Source organism: Ascidia mentula, chromosome 7 (genome assembly GCF_947561715.1).
Source record: "Ascidia mentula chromosome 7, kaAscMent1.1, whole genome shotgun sequence".
Lineage (NCBI taxonomy): Eukaryota > Metazoa > Chordata > Ascidiacea > Phlebobranchia > Ascidiidae > Ascidia > Ascidia mentula.
The window spans coordinates 8,634,159-8,657,279 of record NC_138572.1 but is presented as its reverse complement, the minus strand read 5'-3'; the positions used below and the strand labels follow the sequence as shown (position 1 = coordinate 8,657,279).

At 34.5% G+C, this 23,121-nt stretch overlaps 3 protein-coding genes across 4 annotated transcripts; 1 reads left to right on the top strand and 2 right to left on the bottom strand.

Annotated features, from left to right (window-relative positions):
* The first annotated feature begins 87 nt into the window (after window positions 1–87).
* Window positions 88–9,330, top strand: LOC145908189 (cilia- and flagella-associated protein 221-like). Its single transcript, XM_082995400.1, has 21 exons — window positions 88–365; window positions 561–748; window positions 989–1,084; window positions 1,454–1,664; window positions 2,012–2,180; window positions 2,945–3,060; window positions 3,115–3,231; window positions 3,415–3,565; window positions 4,019–4,199; window positions 4,574–4,745; window positions 5,014–5,078; window positions 5,589–5,720; window positions 5,954–6,142; window positions 6,544–6,780; window positions 7,040–7,125; window positions 7,273–7,315; window positions 7,381–7,481; window positions 8,117–8,212; window positions 8,574–8,696; window positions 8,885–8,956; window positions 9,155–9,330. Exons 1-21 carry the CDS (start codon window positions 251–253, stop codon window positions 9,258–9,260), a joined length of 2,766 nt encoding a protein of 921 aa, XP_082851526.1. The 5' UTR covers window positions 88–250; the 3' UTR covers window positions 9,261–9,330.
* Window positions 9,331–9,617: 287 nt separating this feature from the next.
* Window positions 9,618–16,174, bottom strand: LOC145909493 (uncharacterized). Its single transcript, XM_082996883.1, has 16 exons — window positions 15,997–16,174; window positions 15,251–15,437; window positions 14,816–15,006; window positions 14,521–14,632; window positions 13,749–14,260; window positions 13,494–13,623; window positions 13,019–13,147; window positions 12,781–12,945; window positions 12,491–12,634; window positions 12,286–12,415; window positions 12,121–12,220; window positions 11,918–12,053; window positions 11,279–11,473; window positions 10,302–10,531; window positions 10,035–10,232; window positions 9,618–9,928 (listed from the first exon to the last, which is right to left on the bottom strand). The coding sequence occupies exons 1-16, from the start codon at window positions 16,172–16,174 to the stop codon at window positions 9,714–9,716; spliced, it is 2,952 nt and encodes a 983-aa protein (XP_082853009.1). The 3' UTR covers window positions 9,618–9,713.
* Window positions 16,175–16,897: 723 nt separating this feature from the next.
* On the bottom strand, window positions 16,898–22,872 carry LOC145908342 (CTD small phosphatase-like protein 2-B). Of its 2 annotated transcripts, XM_082995603.1 has the most exons (13): window positions 22,675–22,872; window positions 22,454–22,534; window positions 22,145–22,266; window positions 21,922–21,998; window positions 21,697–21,786; window positions 21,231–21,374; window positions 20,591–20,794; window positions 20,230–20,369; window positions 19,836–19,898; window positions 19,567–19,646; window positions 19,007–19,133; window positions 18,434–18,529; window positions 16,898–17,867 (listed from the first exon to the last, which is right to left on the bottom strand). In XM_082995603.1, exons 1-13 carry the CDS (start codon window positions 22,774–22,776, stop codon window positions 17,799–17,801), a joined length of 1,395 nt encoding a protein of 464 aa, XP_082851729.1. In that variant the 5' UTR covers window positions 22,777–22,872; the 3' UTR covers window positions 16,898–17,798. The 2 variants fall into 2 exon arrangements, with proteins under 2 accessions (XP_082851729.1, XP_082851730.1); XM_082995604.1 differs by lacking the exon at window positions 22,454–22,534.
* Between the last annotated feature and the right edge of the window lie 249 nt (window positions 22,873–23,121).

The following is a 23,121-nucleotide window of genomic DNA, read 5'->3' as shown; positions in this document are numbered from 1 at the left end:
AAATACAATGTCGGGTTTGGTCGCTCGCGGCGCTATTTCTTGTTGCTATGGAGCGTGAGAAGTTGACCAAAGCGCAGTTCAATTCAGAAAGTTCTTCCGGTTTGTTTAACTTCATCAGTTTCTGAAATTTTTGACAACAGCACAAGAAAAGAAAGCCGCCTTTGAGGGTTTACAAGCCTTAAAATTGCCCAAAAGCCGAGTTTACGTGGAAATGTAGCTGCGTGTACCTCTGTTGTACACAAAAAAGAAGATGTCGGCCGTTAAAGCTATGGCGGCGGGCTTTTCTACCCAAAAACAAAGCATGCTGAAAGATCTCGTTGAACCACGTGAACGCTTCGACGTTCCTAATCATATTCTAGATACACGTAAGATATTATCTTCCATTTACTTATACACTCCAAAGATACTGACATGTCAACGTATTTCATTTAAATGAGAACACCCAAAGTACCTTTTTTTTTCATTGATCAAAGAAACATTATGTTGTTTTGGTATATACGATAATAATATAAATAAAACCCAAAAAATTTTTCAAAGCTAACATTATTAACTGTTTACAGAAATTTTTAACAAACTTTCCCAAAATTCAACAATAAAAGTGAAACCAGCTGTTGTTCATTTTGGTGGTTACAAGTTGGATAAACCTTTGAAGAGGAAAATTAAAATTTGCAATGCTTCCGCTGAGCGCCAAAACATCCACATTATTCCACCTGCTACAAAGTACTTCAGCATCCACTATACAAAACCAGTAAGTTGATTTTTTTCTGAAAATTGATTTGGAAACACTTCATCATGTTTTAAATCATACAAAGCATATTTTGATGTATTGTAACATTTTTTTATTTCCAACACCATTATATAAATTTTACATTTTGCATACAAGAAGATCAATATGGTGTTAATTTGTGGTTTTGGGGCTAAACTCTCATGTTGTAAATGCCATGAATAGTCCTCTTATCAAATTGTGAACATATTATTTTCCTTATAGGATCGCTTTGTTCCTGGATTTACCATAGAAGTTGTTATCAATTTTACTGCTGATGAATGGAGATATTATTATGATTGTATCAGGGTTCACTGCAAGGTAAGCTTAGAAGTTTAGAAATAATTTTTTTACATCAATGTTTTTTTCTGCCTGGCAGTTTTAAAGGTGTAGGTTTTAAAATATTCACTACATAGGCAAAGGAAATACTATGATTTGATTTGCTCTAATCCACAACCAGGAAACTGGTCACTAGTCTGTGTAATTTATAAAGCCAATAATTTTGTTTTTATTTTTGAAACTTAGTTTTCTGATAAAATCCCAAAAATAATTTAAAGTAAACTATATGATTTACTGTTTTTGCAATGTAGTTGTGTTTGAAGCTTTTAATAAAGTGCTGCAGTAAGCTGAATTAATTTTGAATAATCTATCCAAACTCTAAAAGACATATTTTGTTTAAAAATATTTCAGGGAAATGAAAACATCATTATTCCACTCCATGCATTTCCTGTCATGGATACTTCAAAATTTCCCCGTAAGTTGGTCTTTCCCCCATCAAGTGTCAGTTTGGGTGAATCCTGCTCAAAAATTTTGCCCCTGTACTCTCATTCTCCGATTGATTTTGAATTCCAAATCACCGTTGTCCAACCACATCCTGCACTCAATGTTAGACCGATGTCAGGTTAGGATTTGTTTTTTTGAGCTGTTAATTTGTGACAATTTAAGCCAAGCAAATTTAAAGAATTTTTTAAATTTCAAAATCTAAGCATACTTTTTCTCTTCTACTTATCATAAATTGCTGGTTGGAATAACAAATTTAAAGTCTGTAGATAGTGAAGCTCTGGTTTGTCTGACAATTCTTACCTGAAATAAATTTTAATATTATACCTATTGCAGATAGTTGTAAAATCACAAGTTACCATGGTTGCCACCATGTTGTTCTTTCAAAATCATATGTATTGAATAAACTTTTATTTAGGCAAAAATGGAAGTATGTAAAGTTATAAACAAACGTAATTGACAATGCAGGTATTGTTCCTGGAGAAGGGGAGAAGGATATAATTGTGACGTACACACCCAAGGAGTATGTGACAGCTAACATGACAATACAACTTGCCATATCTCAGTTTAACACAGAACCACTGCAGTGTCACATCACTGCTAGTTGCACGCCTGTCGTCAAGCAAATAACATCAAAGTATGTGTAATTTAATTTAACAAACCATGAACTTATTTTAAATCAAATGTTGCTTTTTGAATATAAATATTCATAAAGCGTATTCTTCACAAAAATGTAGCTACCATAAACAACCCTGGGCTACGTAATTGTTAAGAAAATAATTGTTATCTACTAGTGATGTTCCCAGTTCCAAATTATCCGACCCGGCCGGATCCGGATAGTTATCAATCAAATCCGGCCGGATAATTTGGATCCGGCAGTTTGTTAACACCGATTCGTGTGTTTTATCGGTATGGCAAAAATGTTTGATTGCCAAACAGAATGCTATGTTAAGGTTAGCTTATCATGAGTGGAACAAATAAACGTGGGCGTTTATTAATATGGTACATCACGTCAAGAAAAACCTTTATAACAAACATCCGAAAAATCGGAAGTCGGCGAGTATCACAGACTGGATCCCAAAAACGAGTAATTTGCGAAATGTTTGTCCGTTTTTAGGACAAAAATGCTTTCGCAACTATCCGGTAAAATTAAGTGTATTATCCGGCCGGGTCCGGGTATTGAAAATTGGTCAATATCCGGCCGGGTCCGGGTACCCGGAACCGGCGCAAGACATCACTATTATCTACTGATGCTAAGCATACCACAACATGCTACAGTATGCGGCTAATAGCATTTCAGAATAGCTTGATTTTAAATAGATATAGTAAACATGTCTTGCAATCCCTTCACAGCATTTTAACTGTCAATATATTTTAACTATTTTAAAACTTCTTTAATAGATCAATTAGAGACCTGGATGACCTTTATAAACAAACGAAAGTCTTTGATCCAAGAAGCATAACTCCACTCCAAATTTCACGGCGAAGGCAAAAGTCACCATACAAGAAACTTCAAAGTATAAATTTGAGTTGTTGAAGGGTATGACAATAAATTAACACTATTTCTTCAGATTGTGAAATAGAGTTTGAGGGTTTTCAGTTCCCGGCAAAACTAAACACACAACATGCAGTGAACAGTGTTCTCATGCAAGAGAAAGGAAAGCTGAAGGTCAAGGATTTGCGTGAAGGTTGTACCAAACTTTCTATGTCTAAAAACCTGGTTGTGTTTTACAGTTTATGACTTATGGTTGTAATTTTATTGGTATTTACACTACATAAACATTTTTAAATGCCTCTTCACAATGCATATATTGTTTAATATTTTTCATAAGAAAGAAACTGGCAGTGACTATTCAAAATGTATATTGCAGCTGTTCTGGCTAAGTCTGAATCAAAGGTCGATGCGTCAAAATCTAGTGATTCCCTTACTTCTGCTGAAAGCACTCGTCAAATGAAAGAAGCAGCATTTGAAAAAATAGTTCGCCAGGATGTAGTTGAGGAGAGAGCCAACCAACTGCGATGGTTAGTAAAAGTTGTATTGGTTTTATGCATAAATTCAAACAGAAACAGTTGTTGTATACTTGAAAATAATAATCAAAACAAAAAGGGCACCTTAAAATACCATAAAGTACTAAAAATGAAAATATCCAAATGCAAATTAAAAAATTTGGTGAAAGGTTTCATGAACATTCATAAACATATTTGTTATTTGTTGAAAGTTTGCTTCAACTACCGAGTGTTGAATTTTAGATAAACATTGGTTATGGTAAGTGCTAGCCTGTTCGTCATCGCATGTTCATCAATCTAGCATATTTATTGCCTATTTTTTCTGCTAATTGCAGCAATGTACATGTACGAGGTGTACTTTGTGCCTTACATAGAGCAGTATTTCTAAGGTTTTGAGTTTTAAAAAGCATTTTTTTTGTGTTTGACAACATTATATATATGGCACACGTAAACAACTCATCTTTGTAGGCAAGTACACCTTGGCCTGGACCCAATATCCGATGAAGCTCGCCATGCTATTGCTGAACAACGAAAGAATGCTGCGTTTGTGTACAAATATACCAAAAGAAGAGAACCCTTTGTTGACCAGGAGCTGCTAAGGCCATCCAGTGACAGAAATTTCCAGCGTACCAGAAGAAAAGCGAATGAGGTGCCTGGTTTCGTCATCTTACTTTGTTCTGGTATTTCTGTTTACAACACCTGTGATGCCATGTTAGGGCAAAAATGTTTTTGTAAAAAAGAGTATTTTTTATTTTAGTACTTACGATATGCTTGATAGTGCAAATGCACATTTTTTTCTGTTAAATTTTATCCATATTCCTAATTTTTGCCCAAAATATTCACATGGCCTTTGCTACTGGCTTGCTGTCAATTATTTAATATTATTTATCAGGTACACCTTGTTTAACCCATATGGTCTCATCAGTACCCCAACCATTGTATGTTTCATATGTATTGGTCTTGTCCGGACAACTATGCAAAACAAAAATGATTTGATTTTGTTAAAACTAAAAACATTTGCAGGTGAACAAGTGCAAAGCCCACTTTGATCTCTACAAGAACAACTCATGGTCAGTAAGGCATCGAGCATTATCCCGTTTCCAGCAAGCTGCTAGGACTGTACTGATCAGATGCAGAGCCGACAAGAAAGTAAAAATGCTTCAAAAGATGGTTGAAGATTTTAAAGCCGGCCTTAGTAAGATATTAGTGTGTACATTTTTCAATTCTCAAACAATTTGCCTTCGTAATCAGTGGTAACATTTTTATTTATATGATGCATTGCCAAAGTTGTTTATTTCAACATCTTTATCTGACTGGTAAATAGTTGTTGTATTTTTGTTTGATTACATTAATTTATAAAAAACACCTTGTTTGTCATTGTAGTATCACATAAGATATTCATTAAAAAATATGATGTTTTGCTTGATTAGGTCTGTTTGACATAACATAACCTGTCTGTTTAGTGCCTGATCATTTTCCAGTGGTGGTTAGCAATGAAAATTTGCCAACTGGAACTTCACCATTTCAGGTATGTTGCTCACATTGGTTGAATTGGGACTATGTTGTGTTCACTAACAGGAACATTAGTTGATAAATATTGCCTGAATAGGACAGTCGTGTTTTCTTCCTAAATATAAGAGGATGGTATATCAGACGCTCATCTTGTCTTTTTGTGTTAACTGTCAATTTTCTGACAACCTGTAGATTGGTATTATTAAACATTGTCCAAGAGACACCATTTTGCAGGTTTTAATTCTATGGTTTTGGTGGCTCTTGTTGTATATTAATGTTAAGTTATTTTTTACTCAACAATGTCATATGATTCAATTGAAGTATTTTTGTGAAAATCAGCTTTACAGCATTTTCCAGCATAACTTTCGTGTTCAGAAATATATGTTCCATGTATTTTGCACCTAATGTATCAATTCCATTCTTACTAAAAACACATGCTTGCTGGGTAGTTATATTAGCTTGTTTTGTTGCTGCCCAAAATGTTTTGGTTGCTAAAATTTTTTTTTTTCGCTTTTCTTGTTTGTAGGTTGAGGCACATGACCACAATGGTTTTGCATCAAGTGATCCAATTGACGCCCTGTCATCAACATTTATTCCGTCTAAAGTCAAACCATTCACTTTCCCTGTTTATGTGTCACCAGACACCAAGGAAGACATTGTGAGTAAACAATCAGTTTTATTTTTATTTTACCAATTCGTTTACTTTTCAAAACATTATCATCAACCATAGTCTGTGTATTTTACATTTTGAATGATGTCAAAAAATAGCTTTTTCATTTTAGTATTCTCAGAACAAGAGTAAAAATATTAGCAATACCAAAAAACGTCATTTCAGCTGTTACACTAGAATGTTTCATGGTTACTTAACAATGTATTGTATCATGTTTTGAGGCACCGGATGCTCTTGGAGAAGTTCCATTTAAACCTACAGAGGTGGTTGCCCAAAGGAATGTTCCATACCAAGACCTTGTGGTTCCCAAATATTATGAGTTGGCTGGCTACACAAGGCACAGCGTGTACGAATGTCTCAAGAATTATGTTCCTCCAGGTCTTGTCCGGCCACTAAGAGTAGGAGCTGAGGTATCTTACAACTAAATAAATTATGCTCTACGTATGGCAGCACCCTGTGTATTTATATGATTCACATGTATTTATCACATAGTTTTGCTATGGAACTAATACAGTCGCATTAAAATTTAAGTAAATACCTTTTCTGCAAATATTGCCAATTATGGTCAGTCACTTAACCTGTTAGCCTTTGTACATTTCTTGTTATGTCATTGTATTTTCTTAACATTTAAATGTTTATAGATTTATGGCTTTAAGTTTTTGGTAGTTTTTACAACCACATGAATGTTTATGCACCAACCATCATAACAGTTATTTTCCTTTTTGTTGTGTGAAATTATCTAAACAGTTGCCTGCAGCTCACTGCAAAACGTTATTGACTCTGTGTAGCTAATCTAAATCTTGTTTTCCAGGATGAGATAATTCGTGGCACTTTTGCTTCTGATCTCATGTTAGATGGGAAGGACATGAAAGGAGAACCATCAGTTATTTCAACGGAAGACAGCAAACTTCAAATAAGTGACACAATTAGTGTGATACAAAGCGAAGCTGGGATTTCAACCAAGTCTGTGGACAAACAGTCATCATCAGGCCTTATTCCACCTTCTGGTTTGTTCAAGAATCCGTCAAACCATCGGCTGTATATATTTGTAAGTGTCATTTACTGTTCAAGAATAACCAAAAACTGTTAAAAAAACGCATGCTGAAAAGTTGTTCTTTCAGGCTTACAGTAAAATTTATTTTTACTGAATGTAATTTATAAATGCTTCATTCAGCCTTTTTCTGTAGCAAGGCTATCCAAACGTTTTATGACAGGTAGACATAGTTCTGCAATTATATTAATCATGTTACAGATAACATTGTATGTGACATTTTTGCAAATTGTAATATCTTTTTCAAAATTTTAAGAACCCAATGCCAGGGCTCGTCGAACACTATATTCCACTAGAGCACAGCGAAGTTGATCCAGATTATCACCTTTGCCCAATTCCCAGGTTAGTCTGCCACATTTTAGCCAAGTTCTTCCATGTTAGTTAACCATAATGACTTACAAAAACTGCCTGTAAAAAGGCCACAGTATTGTGTTTAAACTATAAAAAAGATGTCACAAAAACTGAAAAATGGAGTATTTTTCCTTTCAGATACACTATGCTGCCCAATGCAAAGAAGTTTTTGCATAAACAGGTAGGAAACTTTTATCTATTTCCTGTTCCCACTTCTATTTCTGAAACTTTAACACAATGTGATAGGATGTTATCAAAGGAACAATGCTATGGAAAAAATTCTCTTCACATGGACTTAGTTCATTGGCAAACACTCCAACCTTGTCCAATGCATGGCTACCTAGATGGTCAGGATAAGTGCAATTTCCAGTTTGTAGTTAGGCCATGTCAAAGTCATAGAGTAAAAGCTAGTTTTAATATTTTCTATTACACATTAATCTCTTTTGGTGGTTAACTGTTATTTAGCTGTTATGGTTAAAATTGCCAGGTTTTATTATTTTTTAGTTTTTAATTTGTATTAAATAATTAGGCAAACAAGATTGGCTTTGAATTTATAATACTTTATACATATTGATACCAATTCTCAATAATGCAAATGGTATTAAATCATTCAAACTTACCTGACAGGTTTATCGGCCATAAAAGAGTTCAAAGCATAAAAATCATGTATTTTTGCCATAAGATAGAATTTAATAGCATCCTTTACTTCAAACATAAATTCATCTATTGGTGGAGCTTTGCTTGGCCATAGTGTTTCCACCTTGTTTCCTCCGTAAGATTGCACCTAGTTTGGTGCCCAACTGATGGTGTTGATTGTATAGTCACCACAAAGTGGAAGTCTTTGCTTGGCCGCTTGGTCAGCAAAGTCACCTGGTAGTCACGCCAGCTGCACTGATGAGACCTTTTAGGTCAAAACAGTGGCCATCTGTCTGAAGCTTATACACAATAAATTCATCTGTTCACCTTGTTTTCCTTTCTGTAGGAGCGATTGTCTCAGTCAAGCCATGACACCCCATTGCACCCCAGACCTGCTAACGAACCTTCCAGAGGACGATGAACAAAACCTTTTATCTGAGGAGTTAGTGAATAACAAATATCTAAACTTTCTATTTGCATCATTGTATATGCGCACAACTGCTGTGTTTGTTTAGTGTCTTCATTTCGTACCAATAACCGTTCTTTTGGCTATACCAAGTTTAAGCAGGCTTATATAGCGACTGTAATGTTGACCGAAAAATTAAGTTTTGCCTTTGTATTTATCAAACAGGCCTATGTTGCCAAACATAAAAAAATTCTGCAACATTTTTTTATTAACACTAGCTGTATAGGCACCAGCAGAATATGACATTAGTGGCTGATATGTATAATGTAGCATGGCATATCAGACATTAAGTTTTTTCGGTTCATTCTGTATCAACAAGTAAATGCCTTGTTTTTAGACCTTCAGGGAGCATGTTTCCTCTTTTGACACCAGAAATGATTCAAGCTCATTTCCCCACTGAGAAAGATTTGTACGAAGAACAAACCAGACTGATGAAAGAAGAGGGGTCACCGAAGAAAGAGTGAGAAGCGTGTTATGGCATTTTGTTGTCAATATTCACATTTTAGTCAATTTAAAACATACATACTGTGTTGCTTCTTATTATAATTTGAGGGCATTTAAATTGAACCTGCAATAAAAAAGCCTTGTAGATAAAAGACTGAAAAATTTTGCATTTATTACCAATGGAAACTAAGTAAGGTTGTTTAGGGGTCAAATCTCATCATCTCGCTTCCCAAGTTATAACAGTGAAAGTGCTGGCAGACTTGGAACAACTATGAGGTGAAAATGAAAATACTTTTATTCACAAAATGCTTCCTTAATATTTTATATCACAAGTACTTCCAAAATAAATCAACCAGCAAATAAAAATAATTTTTTGCTTTGATAAACAGATATTTAAAAAAAAGAATTTTGTAAACTTCTTGTGTGCTGATAATGTAAACAGTTTTTTACAGGTTAATTATGTCTGTTTTACAGGGATGAAAGACAACTGCTGGAGAGGTATGGAAAAGGAATATACAACAAACTTGGGGAAAGAACGAGCCAGCTCGCAAAATTGTGTGACTTTGAAATTGATGATTAGTGGATCTGCAGCTTGTTTATGTCTCATTTGCTGACACTGTGTTAATAAATTTTATACTTGTACTAACAAAAAGAAAGAACAAAAATGCTGACTCATTTTGCAGAAAACACTGAAAGGTTTAACATGTTTTGGAAACAAAGTATTTGCATTAGGGACAATAATTTGTATGATGTTTTATGAAAAATACTGACATATACATCTGTACCAAAAGGCTGATTGCTGAAATTCATGCAAAAATATCATTTTGTTGCATTTTATTGTTTTGTAACACATCAACAATGAAAACAAACTACACTGCTCAGCAATATTTAAAAACGAAAAAGTGCACTTTAAAGCAGTCTAATTATTGCAGTGGACAAAATGCTGTAATTAAATTAGCTACTGCAGTGAAATAACGAACAAATAGCACAGTGAAGTGACAAAGAAAAATAAGCAAATGCAAAAAATTCAAGATTAAACTGGGTTTTGAATCACAGCCTGGACGGTGTCATCAACCTCATCCGCAGCTTTTTCTTCAATAGACTTCTCAGTTAGTTTTGTCTCCACATTAATTACCGTGGAGTAAGTTATTTGAACTATATCATGTTTTTCGTCACCAGGTGTTGTTTCCATGGGAACTATAACTTCCTTGGTAATGGATTCTTCTTGCTGTTCAAATGTTACTGTATCTGAAAAACAGAAAAAAAACAATAATTTTCAAAATTTAAAGCAGTTTCACATGAAATTCAGTTAATTTATTAAATCATTATTTTCCAACTAGAAGAAAATGTTTACCATTCGTTGAGGATTTTTCTGTCGCTACTTCATTACTTTCTTGGCTTTCAACTTTGTCATTCATTTCAATAGTCATATTTTTTATTTGGTTGTCAATGGTTGTTAGCTCATGATTGAGGGTATCCAAATTTTCTTCATCTGACGACACATCATCTTGCTTTTCCTGGTTCTGATGCTGTTGTTTTTGTGTTCTCCTCACTGCAATGTATTTCATGTTTAAATTACTGTATTTTTTACAACAAACAAAAATTAATAACTCTATCTTACTTTCTTTTCGTGCCCGCAGCCGTTCCAGACGAAGCTGTATTTTAGCTTCTACTTTTTTTCGTTTCTTTTTTGCTTCTCGTAGATCGTGTTGAGCTCTTTGCAGATCAGTTGCTTGCTTTCTTAGCAACCACCGTCTGAATGCTCGCTCAGCAAGTTCCTGACGTTCTTGTGAAACCCATTCAGCAACATACTCCACCTCACCATGCTGTGCATTATCAATGGTGCTGAGCCTGTTAAAAAAAATAATACAATTACAGAAAAATCAGAACTGTTTGAAAGCAAAAATCAAAACTGCAATGTCTGAGCTGTGAAGCATGTTAAACTTGTTTAAAAGTTTTGTTAATTTTTCAATTTTTTTTATATACATTGTTTTATAAAACAATTTACAACTGTCTCTATTTGCACCCAATGAAGTAAGCAAAAGTAGCAAAAGTTTTGTTTAAAATAAATCAGTCTTTTTTAATTGTGCCAACACCCTGGAAATAAACAGATTAGTGACATAAGACTGATACACCATCTTAGAAACTTTTGTTTCAGGCTGAAATCTGTCAAAAAAATCTTTAATATAAACAAGATAGCCCATACAATGCTAGAGAACTTCATGCAAACATTTCGATTGTTTCAACATATAAACCGTGGATTACAATGTTTTTTAATTTTTTATCGTGCACAGTTCCTTTAATTTGTTTTTGCCTTTCTTTTATCACTACCACAGGCAACTCCGTTCGGCTCTATTCTTAACAATTGCGCTTATTTAATTCCCCGCCTTTTTCTATAACTTCGCAACTTCACTGTAGCGTTTTGCCAGTTCGCCTTCATTTGTATTGTAAATGAGTGTAGAAAACAATCGAAACGTTTGTATGAAGTTCTCTAGCATTGTATGGGCTATCTTGTTTATATTAAACAGAATGGGAAATGATTCCCAGAATTAATTCACAAGACTGATACGGCTTATTGTATATAATTTAAAATAATACCGTCTTTCATTTAATTTTCTCTTCCTCCACTCTTCGAAAGACATAACCCTTGCTTTAGATTTCCACTGGGCATAATCTTTTTGCATCTCTTCCAGCTTCTCTTGCTCCAGTTGTTCTGTTTTTCTCCTCTCTTTTCTTGCAGCTTCTGATTTTCTCGACACCCACTTGTCAAACTTCTGCTTTCTCATTTCCACTCTGATACAATGTATTACAGATAAATTGTGTGGATAGATTACTCAAAGACTAGGTTTTCCCAAATGGGGGTCAATTGACCACTAAGGGTCTACAGTGACTTATCAAGGGTCCACTGGACAGAAATAATGCTTTCAACAATAAGATTTATTTTGTATAGGGACACCACCAAGAAAAGGGTCATCAAAATTTTTAGTGTTGCTTCATAGAATTTCCTAAACTGGGCAGATGGTCCACAAACCCTGATGAATTGTGAAACCAGGTCTAAGACAGTCATAAACCTAATTGTCCACAAAATGCTGCAACTTTATTTAAGGGTGAGGAACTTGAACTAACTTAATAATTGTCACCCTAAGGTTTTATGGACATTGTTGGACATTTTGAGGAACTCCCACACAAAAAATATTGTAAAGTGTTTGTGGGCTTTATTTAAAAAGTTGCACTTACAATTTCTCATCTTCCATTGTTTTTTTTACAGCAACATTTTGACTTGATGAAGCTTGCTTATTTTTGTCACTAATCCAATCATCAAATGATTTTCCAAGGCTAGGTTTTTTCCTGATTCGCTTTTGGTCATCATTTTCTTGACAACAAATCAGCAACAATTAGATGTTGTGTTTTCGTACATATTATTTTTAAGCAATAATTACCTGCATGGGACAGCCCAGGTTTTTGTGTCTCTGACTTAGATTTTAGCCATTCTTCAAAGGTAATGCCCCAGGAATAAACAGGTTTTGGTTTTTCAATTTGCTACAAAGAAATTAAAAATTAAAATTTTCAAATTAAATCAAATAGAATTAAAAAACATGCCAAACCTGGCTTTCCAACTTGTATTCTTGTGCAGAGTTTAGAATTTCTGATTTTCTTTTAGTAATTGTCTCTCTTTGCTTTGTTGCCAACCATTCACTGTAAGCTTTGTCATTTTTTTCTTTCAGGGCTTGTTTCCTAAAAATCAAATTACAACATGTAAAACCTTTGCCAAACCTTTTGCCTGCAGCAGTGTGCTTTATATTGCTTTACTTTTTTATTTCATTTTCCTCAATGCGTTTCTGTTTTTCTTGGAAATTGGGTTGTTTGTGATTTGACTTTAGCACTCGTTGCACATTCCTCTCCAAAGGTTTTTCATCAGGTTTATCTTTTTCTGATTCCAATGATGCGGGGTAACTAACAACGAAAATTTGTAAAAAAATAACGTAATCTAGCCATAAATGGTGAGTTTAAACGTTTTACCAGCTTTGTTTACCAAGCTTCAAAATAAATTGTGTAAAGTGACATGATTATAATGGAGTATTAAATATGGCAAAATATACTTTTTATTATGAGTTGTCAGTTGGATACTGTTTGTATCGTTGGTCATCAGATCATGATGTTGTTTGGGTTTCGTTTGCACAAGACTGGGTTGGATTTGCTTAACTGTGGCTATTTTATCAGTTTTCAAATTGCTTTTCGACTCCAATAAAATGTCATGCAGATTCCTAAATTAGCATAAAAAAATTAGATCAGTAAATGTGTGAATAAAACTTCAAGAAACTTCAGAATATCACATACACATGGGGTTCTCTTTCAACAGATAGCACCCCATTCATATTTGAAGTCTGCTGAGCAACACTAACAATTGCTTCCCGCCTTATGACCTCGATCGGAGTGATTTTTTGTGGTGAAGAGGTGGATCTGTCACTGAAGCAACAAACACATATATGCTGCAAAAATATATTTATATATATATGCAATATAGGTTTACAGTCTATGAAGCCAAGATACAATAGCTGTGATCACCAAGTAAGGACATGTGCAGTTGGATGATCCTGTCAATCGTGATATTGCATAAAACATTACTGTGTTATATACGATATATGTATATATATATACTGGCCCATACTATTGTCAACATTATCATGTTTAAAAAAAAACATTTAGCAGGAACTTATGCCATCATCAGTTTCTTCATTCTCAGAATTATGAGCAAATCAGTAAATACTGTTCCTATGTGTTTATGTGTATATATTTACAAACACAATATCACCTGCTGCCATGGAGATTTGAGAGAACATGTTTAAAATTTGTTTGTTCATGTTTGCCTGGGTTGGTTTTGTCAATGTTTGACTGTGAAGCCTCTTTCTTGACATTAGAAGCAGGCTCACTGGCACTGGACACTAAACAATATATTTCAAAATACATGCATCATTACATACAAGATATTTGATATAGCCTAATTAGTTTTTTGCTACAATGCATAAAACATGTTTTTTCACTGAGCAAATATGTTTATGTAACTAACCTTCTTTTAAAAACCTTGGGTGAAAATGGTCTTCATAACTATGGAGTGGGTTGATCTTGCCCAGTACACCAACATTTAGAAAACTAGATGATCGACATTCATGAATGGATGGAATTGATTTCTCCCTTTTCAAGGAAGAGGTGATTTCTGGGGCCAAAAATGGGTAGAAATTTTGTTCATCTTTTCTTGGACCTGGGTAAGATGAAATAGGCCTTTGTCTTGGTTTTCTTGCTGGGGCAGTTTTGGGTCTTGGACGTTGTGCTTTGCTATGGTGCAGGGTTCCTGGTTTAACAAGTTGACCTTTCTCTTTCTTGAAACTTAGTCTATAGGGTGTTGATTCAGAGTCAAATTTCTTTGGTGGCGATGTCATGTCATTTACTTTTGGGGACTCTTCTGATGATGACTTGGTAATTGTTATCGACCACTGATGCAGCCAAAGCCATTTTGCACACTCAACAAATCCAGTTGCCACTGCTACATCCATCGCAGAATGCCCTTGAATGTTTCTGGAGCTACAAACACAGATATTTTGAAAAAAAAAACATATGAAACTAAAAAATTTATTTAGCATGGATTTTATTTCAAGCAAGACTGATTTTTATAAATAATTTTTGTAAATATATTTATATTTGTTAAATGCTGACAAGAGTAAAAAAGCATTCAAATTTCATACACACTTTATAAAATATTGCATAATTAACTTAATAATTTAAATAAAAGGGTTTTTTGAAAGCACAAACATTCACAAAAGTGACTAGGAAAATATTCTTACCGAACATTGGCTCCACCAGCAACCAATAACTGTAGAACTTGAAGATTTCCCTTAAAAGCAGCAGAATGAAGAAAATTGTTACCAAACACAGTGGTATAATTGGGATTTGTATCTAAAAATAGATCAGAACAAGACAATGTTTAACATGTCAAAAAGAAAATTACAAAAATTTATACTAATTTTTATCAATGGTATCTTAAAAGGAAAAAAATTACAAGGGGATATCAAAAACTAATGAATTAAAGTGAACGAAGCAGGAAGTATAATTCCTAATCAGTTAACAAACATTTTTAACCTTTTTTAATTAGCTCTTTGCAGATATTCACATCTCCTTTGGAGGCAGCAAGAAAAAGTGCAGTGCAACATTTTTCAAGATACATATCGTGGTTTTGTCCATCAGAAGATTTAATTAATTGCATCAGGCCAACCAAATTTCCTCTCCATGTGGCTTTTAATACTGGTTCCCAATGTAGAGATGATTTCATGCTAAAAAAACAACAATTGCACATGGTGTGTTAGATCACAATTCAATGTCTCCCAGCACAACTGGCTGTAATCCGATCCACAATCACCTCTTGTCTAGAGGCCCTTTTGTAAGTGTTTATGCCATTTTATTTTCTAGTTTTGTTTTACTTAAAGGGACATACAACAAAATGGGTGAATAATATATACAGTATTAGTAAAATTTTAAACAAATCAACATGTTGCAAAATCTATGGAAAAAACTTACTGCATTGTGTAACCATTGCTAACATTCTTTCCAAGTATTAGTGGTATGTCATCTGGGATTAGTGTGCCATCTGGCATGTGCAATGTTGCTGCATGAGCTGGTATTCCCGCTGATAGCTCCAGTAGTTGTTTAACTTGGAATACTTCTGTGAAGTCTTTGACTTTGTGTAGAGTGCATATTACTTGTGCTATCATAAAAAATAGTAAATTTTATTAAAATATTTTGAAATAAATACTTGTTTCAAGAAGAGCAAATTTTTATTAAAATAAATTGTGCATTGTTCAGACATTTATTTTATATGATTTACTGAAAATTCCAATAAAGTGTTACTAGTTTCAGTAATTTATAACATTACATTACCAAATATCATATACATATGAAATTTATGAATACTTTGTTTTAAATATTTTAGTCTATTGTTTGAAGGTCCACATAAATACTGAAATCAAGTTAAAAATCATGAAAAATAAAATATTGAACAATATTGACAAATATAACAATTATATAAATGATAAATTGAATACAATATGCATTACAATGTAACAAAATGTTACATATGATATATTGTGAAAACCAAGATCACTAATCAATCATTTTAACTATTTAAAGGCAAAAAATTAAATAAAAATGTGGATTAAATATTTTCATAGACCCAAAAAGTATTTTTCAAACAATGTCCAAAACATGTTAATTTATGACGATTCGTGCAATCAACGAGCAAATTTGTGTAAAAACAGTCAACATACCTTCCTTTTTCCAGTTTGGAAGACGAACGAAAAGTACAAAAGTTTTCACCGGTTCTCCATCACCTGGAATGCTCCGCGCGGACTTCGATCCATCGCTCTGTGTAGTTTTCGTCAACCCTGGATCGCCGTTCAACTGAAGTTGGCGAGATAGCCAAGGAATAGAATACTCAACGGCCATTAATTATCCTATTACCGCATCGCAGGGCAGAGCGAAGCGCTATCTGACGATGGATCGCATCGCTACGGCAAATATAAGCGCATTTGAACGTGTATTCGTGAGGTAAACCACGATTTTGTTATCTCTCCCATACCGTAGCTACGGGCGCCGATGTTTGCTTAGTACAGAACGCTCTTACCTTGACGATCCGAAAGCAAACTCATCCATCTGCTGAGCAAACATGTTATTTGCTGTTGGCGCTTGGGCGCGGGAGCGTGAAATTAATTGTGAGTCCGTTTTCATTGCTAATCCGTCCATAGGAGGGGACATAAAGGTGCGGAGCTGACCGCAAGTGTTGCCCCGGTATTTCGCTCGCTTATTGAAGAGGCGAACACAGCTGACATACGACTCCTGTGTAAAGTTCTACTTGGAAAAATGGACGCAATATATAGGACTTATACTCGCATTTAGACGTCTTTACCGTAGTCATGACCATTTCCCCCCTATTTCTATGCTTTAAAATTATTCGTGGCAGAAGCTAAACAAACATGCCGCAAGTTATGAATGATTTCCAGGCTCGTATCATTACACCAAGACAAACGTAGGCAGGAACTGGGGGTTTTACATTGTAAACACCCATAAAAATCTGTGACGCAGAATAAAGCAAACACGCTACAACTTATTTCCGTTGATATAATTACCGAGCTCTGATATTCCCACACATACATATATGCACAACTGTGATATGGGTATTTACAAACAATGTTTATTCTTCTCGTAAAACGAACATAAACTTTTCTAGAAATTCGCGCTTTTAAAATCATTACTCTACTCCAAGTGTTGTTGATGCCATTGGTTCCATTACCAATGGCTGTAACGAACCCGACGCCGTTTTAAATAGTTTAGCATTATATAAAAATTATAGTAAAAAATCCGTATGTAAAATGCACGTGAATATCGCCCATAGAAATACAAAAAAGCAAGCGGGAAACTGAACTGCATTTCAAGTGTAACAAATAGGCCTTAAAACACAAAGCCTTCGTCTGCGGTTCAACATAAAATAACCACAGAACATAAGCCACCCACTCTTTAAAGCAGAAAGTTTACACAATCAATGGGAAAATGCTTTGAAATGGTATGTGGGTGATGGGCAAATGCGTTTTTGAAACAAAAACTTGGAAAATTTTAAATAAAATGGGTTTTGTTTGCCATACCAGCGGGAGACCAACGTGACGGCAAACTAAAAACACAAGTAAAATATGACCCCGGTAAAAATGCTTGGTTAAGTTGTACGAGAAAGGACGGACTAACCACATTATTGGCAGTGAACTTTGCAGCTGAACCAACCAACAAACACACAAAATGAACTCAAAAACGACGTCGTGTCTCCAGTTCAAGACAAAATTAAAACGGAAAGCAAAAGAAATACAATGCCGCTCTGGCGCCCACCAGCGGCGATCAAAAACGACAATGATGATGAACGCGATTCTTGCAGCAGTGGCAAAACACAGATATAAGTATATGTATAAATATGTACACAGTCATCGTTTGGCAATGATTTTTTTCAAAAGGAGTACTAAAAGCTGTATTTTCATTGACAGGACAAATGGCATTTTGCAAGGAAAGCATGTGTCAGCAAAAATCACTACTCGTCACTGGGAAGGAGATCGTACATCTGGTACTTTTTTTCCAGCAGGGGGCGCACATCACCATTCTGGAAAAAAATAAATGTGTCTAAAATGCCTTTGCTGAGTTCAAGTGCCCAACCCACATACCATTCGAAGGATGTCATACCGGTCACAAATAAATAAATAAATGGTTTTGCTGATTGGGCAAGGTTAAAGTGTTGGTGTCACTACTAAATCAATTTACTGCTTGATAGTGTTTTCAAAATATAAAATGACAATTTGAACTGTTTTTTTGGTATAAGATTATGAGAAGGACAGTTCTTTAAAATTACAACGCCTGGCAGTAAGAATAGCACTATCAAATAACAACACAAAGAAGTGCATATTGCCAGTATATGATGAACTGAAATGTAACAGATTTGTTTTCCAAGGCCTCAACACATATCATATTGATTACAACTTGAAAATAAATAGTTCGTATATTTCAAAAGCTTTTATATTTACAATCTCAAGTCCAAAAAAATAAAATGCTCTAATATTTACGGAATTTTTGAAGGTCTTATTGTATGCAACTGCTTAATTTTGTACTTGTAGAGTGGAAAAATAACCATTTTTTTCTCGAAGGAAAGAGAAAAAGAAACAGAACACTTACTTGTGAGGCCAGAAACTCCAGGAAGGGAATCAACTTGAGAAGTTCACAGTCGTCCTTGTCGGAAAACCAACTTTCTATTGGAATGCCATTGGAAAGCTAAACAAAACGTATTTAAATTAAAAATATTTTTTGTATGTGGATCATAATCCAGATTATATTTGCAGCAAAAAACTAAATTTGACAACTTATAGTAACAGAATTTTGTGCTAATAAGCAAGTAAATACAAAGTTTTCTAGCTTTAAAGGTTGATGCCTTGACAATGCCGTTTTCTACAACCACCATACACAAAACCAGAGTTGCTTTATATAAACAATTCCTCTATGCACAAAATCAATTCGAAAAACTTTTTTATCTACTTTAACTATAAAACAATTTTTTTTAATTTTTTTACAAAGTGCGAAAAAAGTTTATTATCAACATTTACACACAACAAAAATTATGACCCATATTTAATTCATCAGTTTTGTTCCCACTTCTACTGCACTGATGTTTTGAAAAATACAGCAGAAACATGCAAGCAGAGTTGATATCATCATGATTACTAAGTAAGCAAAGTAGATTAGGTGGAGTACCTGATAGGCAAATGCCTGTGGAGAGTTATCTACTATAATAGTTTTGCTGAGATCCCTTCCAAGAATGTTCAAATCTTTAATATAGTTGCCCTGGACACAAACACAGTGCTCACGGAATAGACGGTGCCTAAAAAAGAAAATAACGATCAGTAAATTTGGGTCACTATCAGTTGATTTTTAACACCAAATAATACAAAACTAATTGTTACATAACCTCCAAACTACAGTCCCCCCAAAAACGTCGTATTCTGCACCAATGTCAGACTCGGGTCTATAACTTAAGTAATTGCTGGTGCACTGTTTTGTACAGACTGACATACGAAAAACTTTTTTGTGCAAGCTTTTGCAGGCTTAATCTTACTTTATCAGCAAAAGCTTTTTGCAGCACCTGAAGAGATAAGCTCGCGAAAGGTCATGCAAATAAAGTTTTTCATTAGTCAATCTGTCCAAAACAGTGCACCAGCAACAAAGGTATAATAAGTATGTAAGTATGTAACCATGCAAGATACTTCACAGGTTACTAGAATGGGTGTAATCTAAGAATGACAACAAGGACTTACTTTACAAACTGTCTGCCTCCGTCCAACATGTTTAACAACTTGTCAGCATAAACCTTTTTCGAGGCAGTGAACAAAATGATCTGCAAACACGTTGAGATTTAGAATTAGCATTGTTACATGTTCAATGCACAAATTAAAGTAATCAATGTAGTTTAGACTAAAAATAGCTATTTGTAAATTGATTGCAAGACTTTAGCTTTTCATGGGGGATTATACAAAAATGTCATTGTTTTAAGAAGTCATTATATCAAACCATTGTAAAGCTTTACCTCATAAAATTTCGACATTCTTTCCAAAAACTCCCTGTAATTTGGCCTTGTTCGAACAAATACCTGTAAAAGCTTGAGGTTAGACACATACAAGCAACAGAAAAACCTGTACATTAGTACATAAAAATATATTTCGCAATACAGATGTGTGACATACACTCGTATCCCAGCCATAACCACATTATTGTGGCTTGTTCTTTAGGCATTTTACCTGGCACAAAACTGTAATTACAAGAGCAACTGTAATGGCATTAAAATGGTCATGAATGCTATGAATGCATTGTGTAATTATTTTGTTACTTTTATTAAGAAAATGGCACAAGGCTTTTCCATACTGAAAATAATTGTTGATAACACAGCAAACAATCCAACTTGTTATATATATATGTCTTACCTGATAAACTACGTCCTGAAATAAGACAGGAAATGTAAGATCTGCATCTTCAAGTTCATTTAAGCTGCAGTGAACTAAGGTTTCATCCAAGTCCAGCACAAGAGAAAATTCTGGTGAACTTCTTGTTTTCAGTGGAAGTGCTAAAAAAATGAACAAGTTACAGAAAGTTTTTGTGATTTTTTTTGCATGTACAACTATGATAGAGTGACAAGACTCTTTCGTCCACATGTCTGTTAAGTTCATTTTTACATTTTTGTTAAAATTGGAGTGGAATAATTACAAAACCTCGTTCGTGCAAAACAGTTAACACCTCTGTCACACCTCCTACCAAATTTTAGTACAAAAAAGGAACATGTTCTACCTGGCTGCCTACAGCGCTGCTCTTTAGTTAATGGAGGCAAATGCTTGATGAAATAAAAAGGGTCGAAAACCTCCCATTCATCTTCTCTTCCGATGTCGACTGATGAAGATGTGGCATCACTGTCCTGTTCTGTCGACTCTGCTTCAGTTGCTACAGCTGGTGCATCGGGCAGGGGTGAAGCAAATGGAGTCAAGGTTATTGATTCTTAAAAACACAAAAACACTGTGAGCTAGATACAGTTTTCGACCTATCAGGCCCATTATACTGTAAAAAAGCACTGTATTGTATTTTTTTAGGTGAATTATAGGTGTATATATTTCTTGCATACAATTAATCATTATATACCTAACGAAGTTCCAAGCACTGTAGATATATTTATATACTGCATTAATGCATTTTATATGTAGTTACTTGTTTTTAGTAACTATTAACTATCCCCAAGGCTTTCTTAGTGATGTTATACTTCCGATGTAAAGAGTCCACCACCAACAACCCAAACAATCATAAAATATCAAAAAAAAAGTCCAAATGGTATAATACTTATAATATATATATAGGCTTTTCAAAGGTAAGCTTTGATATCAGTTTTGTTATTTAGTGGCAAAAATCCCATTGTCAGATGTTAAAACTCATCACTTACCATCAAAAGTAACTTCAATCTGATCACTTGCAGGACTATTACACAGGTCATCAGTGGTAGAAGAGATTTCGGCTACTTGGTCTTCCAGTTTCAAAGAATGATCCTCCGTTGATGTAGATGACTCACTACTGCTTCCCTCCTCATCTGACAAGAACACACATTAAAAACAATCCAGAAGACATCATGTATTATGGTTAAACCAAAAGATTTGGGGTGTGCTTTATTGTTTCCAGTTGTCCAAAAGATTTACAATTACCGTGTAGTTAAACCAGGGGTTAAGCACCTAAGCATGTGAGCAAGCCACTCGGACCTAATAATGAAAATCAAACAGCTTCCCATGTCAGGGTCAAATACAAGAGCAGACAACTTCACCAATTTTTTTTTGTATGTCATAAAATTAAAAGTAAAATAACTATTATATGCATAAAATGGTATTAAATGATAAGAAGACTCCTGTATTTCTTACCACTGGGCTGTCCAAAGTACTTGTATACTGGAGAGAATATGCTTCCCAGTAATGACTTTTTGGTAGTCAATTTTTTTCGCCTGCTTCTCCCTGGAAATTGCAAGTGTTTAGAGCATGTAAGTTACATGATACAATTAAATACATACTGTTAACGCAAAGCTACTTACAATAATTATATCTAGTTTATTTTAGTTGTATAAACACTTATACATAAAACCTATTTACCCCTTCTTCTCTTTCCCTTGTTGGTAGCTGGTTTAGGTTCGTTTTTAGTCTCCACTGGTGTTATCTGCCTTTGAGACCTGTAAAAAGTTTTGTATCTTGCACTGCACACTTTCAGTGAGATATTTGACACATTCTGCTAAATGCAGGAATGAAGCAAATGAAAGTAACAAGGTATCGTGTATACATGAAAAGAAACTTTTACAAAGCAACAAATTAAGCTTACGCAGTTTTGGCAGGAACTTTTTCCGTACATGAATGAATAAAGGTTTCATTGTCATCGGAAAACGTGCATTGCCTTCTCCTCTTAATTCTGTCAGCTCTTTGCAGTTGCGGGGTCCTTTCCTCCTGCGTCAACAAATGTATTATAGAACGAGGATGAGCTACAGTCCAATATGCTATAAATAATATTGGTTATTACAACACAAACGACCACACAACCACTTCCCAACTTCACTTCAATTGAGAAGGAACTGTTTACATGTCAATTGTGCAAAAATTAGCATAAGTGAAGTGTTTTGCAATTGTTTATTACCCCTTTCTCATTAGATCCCACAATAAATCTTTTAATTGACGTCAAAATACTTGTTGGAGTCAAAGGAGGTTGTTGTTCATCCTACAAATAAACAGGTCAAACCAACCCACAAAAGTTACTTTTTTGTAAATATGATATTTTACAAGAATAAACCACAGGTGTGAGAACTATATAAGCTCTCGAAATAAATAAGGCACTGTATAAAAAAATATAAAACCTACACTTCCTTGGCTGGCTTGAAGTTTGCGTTTGGTTGCTTTGGTTGCTTTGGTTGAAACATCAGACATGGAAGTATTTCCAGTATTCTTTTTGCGCAACTTCATAGTCACTTGAAGTTGGCAACAGAATTTTCCGTTTAAAGCAATATATCTTCGGTCACAACTCTGTTACCCACCCATTATTCTAGTTTTAAATGTTATAACCTTCAAAAATTCAAAAAAAAATTTCAAAAAATAGGCCAATTACAAAAACATAGGCTTAAGTTCAGTTTAGCCGCTATACTAAGCATAAACTTTTGCGAGCCAATAGAGATAGTTTACAACAGGCCTTAAAGCTGAAAACGTCCGCAAACATCTTTACAAAACACAGAAAAAATACACTCACTTTTCGCAAAACTCTTGCTGTGCGCGTAAACAAACAAACCAGTGATACAAATGCCGCGCTTTTTT